This window comes from Acanthisitta chloris, unplaced genomic scaffold (assembly GCF_000695815.1).
Source record: "Acanthisitta chloris isolate BGI_N310 unplaced genomic scaffold, ASM69581v1 scaffold16566, whole genome shotgun sequence".
NCBI lineage: Eukaryota > Metazoa > Chordata > Aves > Passeriformes > Acanthisittidae > Acanthisitta > Acanthisitta chloris.
In genome coordinates, this window is record NW_008676638.1 from 23,715 (window position 1) to 32,294 (window position 8,580).

The following is an 8,580-nucleotide window of genomic DNA, read 5'->3' on the forward strand; positions in this document are numbered from 1 at the left end:
GCACTAGGTGACCACAGTGTTACAAAAACAGGGATTTTGCTTAGGCATCCTGTAGGAAACAGAAGAAAACTTTGCAGATTTACCTGTGTAGTTTATAAATTATCTTGTGGAACCGGAGATACAGAAGATTCTGTGTCAAGATCCATCTTCAGCCTTACATTTCCTTTCTCTCACAGTTGTGGAGATGCAATCGCATTTGCAGTAGGCTCCACTTTGCCGTAAGCAAGAAAGCTCATCGTCTGGCATTGCTCTCACCATGCTCATGTTGCAATGACCTATGCTCTCGGTGGAGAACACATCATCTTGTTGCTTCAAAAAGGTTTGCTCCCTGTCAACACCCAGATATGCTGGAAATGTTTCCTACGTCAAGGGCTCTGTCTACACCCTGAGCTTAAAAGTGGACAAAGGAACAGGCAGACTCAGCTCCTTGATACATGTGTGTTCTGTGCATGCTGGTTGTGGCTTGCTGTTTCAGAGCTTCGGATTCATTGGACTTAGGAAGCAAAGCACTGGGTAAAACTGGGACACAACAGGCAAAGTCCTTCGTATGCTGAATAAACAGGAAACTGCAGGAAGATTCATTGCACTTAGGAAGCAAAGCACTGGGTAAAAATGGGACACAACAGGCAAAGTCCTTCATATGCTGAATAAACAGGAAACTGCAGGAAAACACCATTTGTGCTGCCCCAACTCCTTTACCTCTTGTGAGTGCTGCAATGTGCAGGTGAGCATCTGGATGTATCAGTATGAGCAGGACATATTTCTGGAGTACAGCAGTGCTCAACTGGCAGCATGGACACACCATCCAAAAATCCTCCATTTGTCTATAGATGACTCCCTCTTACATATATTGCATATAGCTGTTGCATTTGAGGTAGTAGTATTTGAAGTATTTTTCACTTCCAAACTTCTGCAGGTAAATAACCATTTGGGGATTGATTAGTTCTGGATACAGCACACCAGCTGGTCCCATTACAAGTCATTCAAATGCTTTCCAAAGTGGTAAATCTCTGCTCATTTCCATTTCTTGCCTCTAGCAAGGTAGTCAGAGGTTGTCTCATTCACTGTTTGAATCCTGCGAGCAGAAGTGAAATATTCTGCAATTCAGGACAGGTCAGATTGTAGATTTTTCCACCATCCCAAAGCCTTGTTTAGTCAGCTGGATGAATTAGAGCTGGTAAGCATGTAGCAGGGTATAAAAGAAACCCTTCATGCTCTGTAAAACCAGCCTTGCAGTGCAGTAGGACTCTGCACAAAGGTGTTAATTCATCACACAGTGTGTCCACAAGCTGCACTGCACAATCCAGGCTGGACGTGGAAAGCAGGACACAGCAAGCATTTGCTAGAGGCTCACCGTGGCTGAAGGGTTATCATCCATCACCTACTGATCAGTTTTTCTTTCCTGAGGAAAGGAAGAAGACCAGCAGACAGGATCCTGAAAAACAGCATGCCTCTGAATCAAGAGATCAGGTTTCTGTAACATTTTTGCTTTGTGCTCAGGCACCTGATACCTGGCAATTGCTTTGCTTCTTTGTATGTCCTGGCTAGATCATCCTGTGCCCCTCCTGTACAAAGGGCACAGAGGAGTTGGAATCAGTTGTGTGCTGGAAACAGATGCCAATAAAGATCACTGGAGAAAGGCTTAAAGGGAGCAAGAAACATCATATTGGAGTTGTTGACAGATGTAGGATGTTGGAGATGGTCCCAAACTTCCCCAAAGTCTTTTGTTCTTCTCTTTACCAAGTGGCTTATTCCTTGAAGTTTTCCCTGTGTGTGCCCAGGCAAAAACGTGGTGGGAAGGAGCTGAGCTGAGTTCAAATTAGCCTCCAGACTGCTGGAGCCTGTGGCATGTCTACTCTTCCCTTAAAGTAAGGAAATGTGTCGGTCTCATCAGCCAGTGAAACGACAAATGTGAAAGCCCCACTCACAGCCAAACAAGTGATTTATCCTCAGCCCCAGTGAACAAAATCTGCTGTTGTTTTCATCTGTTTCCAGAAGGTATCTTCACTCACTCTTGTCCCCATGGTGCTCCTCATAGATTTATCCTCAGCCCCAGTAAACAAAATCTGCTGTTGTTTTCATCCGTTTCCAGAAGGTATCTTCATTCACTCTTGTCCCCATGGTGCTCCTCATTGCTCCCTGTGTCTTTGTACAGAGTGGAGGAAGAAGAAATGACAGGGAAAGGATGATAAGCCTCAGCCACACTCTCAGTAGTATGCACTGCACAAAGCCTTTTTGCTTCTGTTTATTCCAGAAACAGGATTTATTGGAACCCTCTATCCCTGCAGCACAGTATGGCCATTGCTAGCAACAGGCTGTAGGTTCTGTACTGAATTTGCAAAGGCTCAGAACTCAGGCCTGCCACACTTACTTTGTGTGGACTTTTATTGACTGCCTGCTGCTTTATTACAATTTGATTTAGCTGTAGGAACACTTTTATCCTTCTAGCCAGGTGGCTATGGCTGATTTGATTTATTTTGACCAGCACTGTATGGCAGAACCATAGTTTTATACAGACAGCAGTAATAAGCACCTCTTCTGTGCACCATGAGTTGTTCACAACTCTAACTTCATGAGGTAGAGCTAACAGAGCTAATCCTGGGCCTTGTATGACTACAGAGGTCTTGAGAAGTGGAAGCACAGGATGCAGTGCAGATGAGTACAGGCCCAGTGGGATGGTAAGAGATGGGGCACAGTCTGGAGAGCTCACAGCTACAAACAACTCACCTGTGGTCAGTTAAAGAAATGGAGATACAGAGTTGGACAAGAATGGTTTTAGGGATAGAAAAGAGGATTAAGAAATAGTATCTAGCATTTATATAGTCAGCATCTATAGTAAATTTGTATGTAAAATGGAGTTTCAATCCAATGAAATAAAAACAAAGTGTAAAAGTATGTCAGCAATCATGAAACCCAGAAGAAGAAGAAACCATCACCATTAACCTCATGTTCCTCCCACTGAATGACCCCAGATGCTGATGATTAGGGAATCACTGGTACCACCACCACCAGAAAAAAACCAGCAACCTTGGCACCCAGATGAGTAAGGGCAGGAGGACTATAACACCAGGAATAGGGGTAGACGATAAGAAGAGTGTGCATAACAGTTTCAAGTTATTTTTTAATTATTATTGTAACTATTGAAGCTTTTTCTGCATAGAAGTATTATTTATTCTTCTCTAATAATTTGACCTGGACTAATAATGATCATTTTTTTTATTAGAGTGCTAAGATTTCAGTTATATTAGCACTCAGTTCTTGTCTTCTTATATGTTATGTTTACTTTTTGGCTAGAGAAAATATTTTGAGCATAACACAGATGATTCCTGAATAGCTCCGAAACACTGTATTTCTCACAGGTTCAAAATAACCAAATCAGTTCATGAGCTGAAATCACCAGAAAATGTGAAAAATGTACCTGCCTGGAAGAGACCTAAAGAACCTCTTGTTCTCAGTTGAAATGGTAAATGGTATTTTGTATAAAATCATCTTTTGTTTTACAGTTTCACCCTTCAAAACTGTTCCTGCTCTCTTGGATGCTCTCTCTATAAGTAAAATCTGATCCTGCTTCTCTTCAAGACTGCAGTTTAGCCAAGAGGGAAGCCATAAGAAATACCTTATGAATTAGGAGACATTGTTTTTAGCCATGGATCAAAATTCAAAGAAATAAAGAATTCAAAGAAATAAACAGGAACTTCCAAAGTCCTAACCTTCAAGTTCCTCAGTAAAGCTTTCCACATTAATGTCTTCCATTTCTAATGGAGCTATAATGTTTTACAGATGCATTATGTGTGTAATAAAATACAGTAGAAATGCACTGCCATCAAACAGGTGCCCTCAGCTCCAGCTTTTCTAAACTTCTGGAAAAAACAAAACAGGCACAGCAGGCAGACCAGTGCCATTAAAATGATGCAGATGTGAGCAATCCATGGGAAGGATTCCCCTAGTTTTGTGCTGGGCTTCCTGGGCAGAATTACAGTGTAATTACAAGCTAACCTGTAATTGCAGGTGTTTTCACATCCCGGACATCCTGGACCTGTGGTGTAGAGGTGATTGCCATAAGCCTGGTGGCTATTCCTGATTCTGGGATTTTATCTTCCTTCTTCCTTGGAGATACTTGCAGAGAATTTTTCTGTTGACTTTTTATGTGTCTCTGCACCAAGTTCAACTCTCTGCTTCTCACAGGATTACCTATAACTAAACGATATGATTAAGAGCATTGTCCAGTCTTGGTGCTGTGACCAATTCCTTGGGGATTCTTATCTTGGCACCTGCAGCAGATGAGGGTTGCTTAATGGATATAACCCCTGGCCAAAGACACAGCAATTCCTGGTTCAGTCCCCATCCGGATCCATGTACTGATCTGTAAAACTGGGCTATGTAAAGCATGTGTGTTTTCCTATACCTGCAACATGGCAATAATGAAAGCCATGTTACTCCTAGGGTATAGTCATGATTTACTATTAGGAAAATCCCTGTGAGAGCTTTAGGCAAAAGACCATAGCCACTTAAATACTAATTAACTTCTCTTCCAAGAACCTAAGTCCAAATTTCAGATGCTTTGGAAGATGTGCTATATCTAGACCCAGTTTTGTGAGTGGCTTTGTTTTTCTCTTTGGATGGCCCCACCCATCATTTGGTGATGTTGAGATCTGATACTTGAATAGTCTCTAGTTTGTATATACTGTACATAGGATTGTCTCCTTGCTGAAAGAACAAAGAATTCTTGATTTGCTGTATTTTCCCTGTTTTCCCATCAAAATGGTGAGATACGTCTTACTGCAGTCTGTTGATTTACAAGATGCATGAAAACCCTCCTTCCTTAAGCACAACTTGAAATGAAGGAGGTTTAGTTCATTTCTTTTCTGTGAATTTAACTTTGGTCAGGTCCCCCTCAAACCTGTAGGCCTTGGTCCTCTGTGTCTTACCAGGGCATTGCACAAGTCTGATTGCTTACTTCCCCCCACTGCTGCTGGCTCTAACCCCAGCCTCAGAGCATGACATCTAAGAAATGCTTAGATCAAGGCTCTCCACCCACCAGTGGGGTTTGGCCATTAACCTTTTGTTTATGTACTTGCTGTGCAGCACAGAGGAGCTTCAGGTATTTCCTTGCTAAACAAAGGCAGAGGTTTAAACCCAGCAATGTGCTTTATGACTCTGGGCATAGTTACTGCACCGTTTGACTCTTTTCTCTGCAGACATTAACGCTGGGATCTTAAACATCCCTAATGCCTTCTAGACAATCCATTAACATCAATGTCTTTTAAATGGCCAGCCATACCATTATTTATAAAATAGGGATCCCTTCCTAATGCTGCCACTACCAATCCCTTGATTTCCCAAGCATATAATCATGTGTATTATCAGCTGTGGAGTATTTCACACTGCTACACATTTTTTACTGTATAATGAGCTGCGTGTGTGTGAATGACATACAAAAAATATAGAGGAATATTGCTATTCCACTTACTGCAGTGTATGAGCTGATCTGGTTAGACATGAAATGCAGACAGAAATCCGCCTCACCTCTCAAGCTAATTTTAGTCTCTCCCTCTGTTCTCTCTAGCTCTGTGTGTATAAAATCACTCGCAGTCTGACAGCGCTTCAGTAACCTGTGCCACACGCAGAGCGGGATGTACTTACTAACCATCTGCTTGCATGGCACGGGTTAACTGAGCCTGTGGGATTGTGCTTACCTAAACAAAACCACTGCAGTGAGAGGGAAAAACAATGAATGGGTGGAGATGATCAGCCCATGCATTCCAGCTAGTGCAGTCCAGGCAGCAATGACAGCCTGAAGGTTGCAGCAGCATCGGGATCAGCCTTCCAAGTGCACTGATCGTACAGTCTGGAGCGATTTTACGTGGAGCTGCTCTTTATTTGCTGAGCCATGGCCAGTAACCAGGCCAGCCTGCAGGATGATCAGAGCAGGCACTGCAAGTTCTTATCCTATATGTTCTACCAGGCTGTGAGAGATCACAAGCCTGTGTGGATGCTGGAAGACATGAGAACTATGGAGTATTTTTACTGGGAGGAAAATGCCAGCCTACGAACCTACTCACCTTCAGAAGCCCTTCTCTATGCAGTGGTGCATAATCACCTGCCTTATGCTCAGTATCTGCTGTCTCATTTTCCAGAAGAGGCTCTCAAGGTGCCCGGGGAACACTTCTGCTATTGCCCATCTTCTGCTCCTCACTTGGCCATGGCGGTCACATATGACAGGAGAGATATCTTGGGACTGATCATCAAAATTGCACACAAGCTCCCCAGCTTGAACTCCTACATCAACAGGGCTGGCTGCTTTCATTTGGAAGATGGCAAAACCCCCCTGCACCTTGCCTGTGAACTGCTAAGGTCAGAGACCGTCCTCATCCTCCTCGGGAATGGAGCTTCTCCCAGGATAGAAGACAGTAAAGGGCTTACCCCGCTGGACGTCATCCTGGAGCAGATGTGGGACTCCAAAGTCAATGTTGCATCAAAGAAGCTCTGCCTTGACTACCTCTTGCTCTTCATGCCCAACCCACAGTTTAAGATGCGGAAAGTTCTGCAGGAGCATCCAGACCACTGGACAGCTTTGCTGGGAGAAGACAAATTCAACAGCTTGGTGGGGAACACACCTGCTTCTTTATATCTGCAAGCTATGCAAACTATTCTCCAGACTCTTCCCCCTTCCCACTTCCCTAAAAGCATCCAGGAACTACCTATACCTCAGGCACTAAAGCCCTTACCATCCTATGGCAAAAAGCTACCGACAAAAAATATGGTAAATGTTTTTCCTTGACTTTATTTGCAGGGTCTTGGATTTTCAAAGGCAACTTAGAGGAGCTGGTCATCCACCTCTCTCTGCATTTTAGTGTGATTTTAGTACTTAACCTGTTTGGCTATGCTGGAAAATTCAATATGTTGTGACAAGATTTTAAATGTCTTTTCTAACTGATTGCAGGCACAGCACTTTTGAAGGCAAAAGCCTTCCTTGTTTTCTGTTCTATTGTGCATGTGAAGGGTTAACTGTAGTTGAGACTGTTATGTTTGGTTTCTTAGCTGTCAGCTGGTATCAGTGTATCTGAATTCCCAATATGATAACTGTATCCTGTGTAATGTTCCTGGGTAAAAGGGAACTAGGTGCCCAGTGAGATGTTCAAACGGTGTAACTATGGGACTATGTTCTGCCAGAGCTGGGAGAAATACCATCTCCTACGAACAGGGTTCAAATGTCAGGTTTCCTTTCTAACAATGATCTAGCAACATCTAGTAATAACCGCAAAGTCCATGACTGATGCCACAGGGACATGGAGGCAGTCCTGCAGGGTACCTGATTTTAGTGAGTTACTTTACAGCAGGTCATTGTGTGGAGGGCATGAGTTCAGAGAGGAGCAGTGAGTGTGTTCCTGGGGGGGATGGGAAAGGAGGATAGAGACCCACAGAATAGTTAACAGAAAGCATCATGTCTTATCTGGGAATGAGAGGGTTAAAGGCAGTCCCAGCCCTGATGCCTCTACAGGCTTGTGCAGTGGGGAAGGAACCATTTTCCCTGCTGTCCAGTAAACAAATGGCAATTGGAGCAGGGCCAGTGGAAGCCCTGTCTTTCATAAGTCACATTATTTCTCCGTGACCTGTGTTTTAGGGCTGGACATATCTCCACAACTTGGTTTCCCAGTGGGTCTCAGAGCTCCTGGCATTTGTTAATTATCATAAGTTGGGGTATGATCTGCTGTTAAAAAGTTGTCACTTGTCAATTAAATTATTTTTGCCACCCAGGTCCAGACAGAGGGCCTGATCCTGCAAATTGCAAAAAGTTCCCGTTGACTAGGTGCTGCAGGCAGGGTGTATTTGCAGAAAGCAGGGCTGGGGCTGCCCAGCCTGCTTGGGTAGCTCTGAGTCTTCCTGCCCAGACATAGTCCTGTCTGTTCAAGGCACTGATCCTGCTCACCTGGCTGTTCTCAGCACCAACAGAGCAGTGGCAGAATCCAAACTTCCTTTGGGGACATCCCTTGTTTTGGACTTCAGTGTTCCTCCTCTCTGTAAGCTCAACCTTCTGCTCTGCTGGAGTAGCGTAACACTCTTGCCCAGACCCACACTGAGCAGCAGTGAAGAACTCATTCATCTCTTCAACTGAATTTGGAGTCAAAGGCTGTGGGGCAGAAACATTTTAGCGAGGTTCTGGCTAAGAAAGGTTGTGCAATCACATCTCAATTGCTCTGTGCAAAACTGGCTCCTGTCTCATTTGGCTAATTCCCTGCCTGTGCCAAGAACGCTATGCTGGAGTGACATCCTCTTTTTTTCCATCAGCACAGGGAGCACTTCTGCTCTGTTTCCCTGTACTTGGGGTACCTCCTGTGTGCCAGGACACTGGCAATGCCAGCCATGGCCAGGTGGAGATTTCCTGGGGGGCTGCACAACATGCCAGTCACAGCCAACTGGAACATCCTTTCTGAGACACTAGGATGCTCCTCCCAGCCATCCCTTCCCATGTGCCATGGAAGGACCTCAGTGCTGGTGCCACCTGTGCTGGGCTAGGTGAAGATGCAGTCTTGCTTGTGAGATGCCAGCCCAGCCCTAAATGTGGCAAGTGGGCCACAA

General features: G+C 44.3%; 1 protein-coding gene across 1 annotated transcript; it reads left to right on the plus strand.

The window, feature by feature from the left end:
* The first annotated feature begins 5,890 nt into the window (after positions 1 to 5,890).
* ANKRD9 (ankyrin repeat domain 9) lies at positions 5,891 to 6,781 on the plus strand. Its single transcript, XM_009076216.1, has one exon. It carries the CDS (start codon positions 5,891 to 5,893, stop codon positions 6,779 to 6,781), a length of 891 nt encoding a protein of 296 aa, XP_009074464.1.
* The last annotated feature ends 1,799 nt before the right edge of the window (positions 6,782 to 8,580 follow it).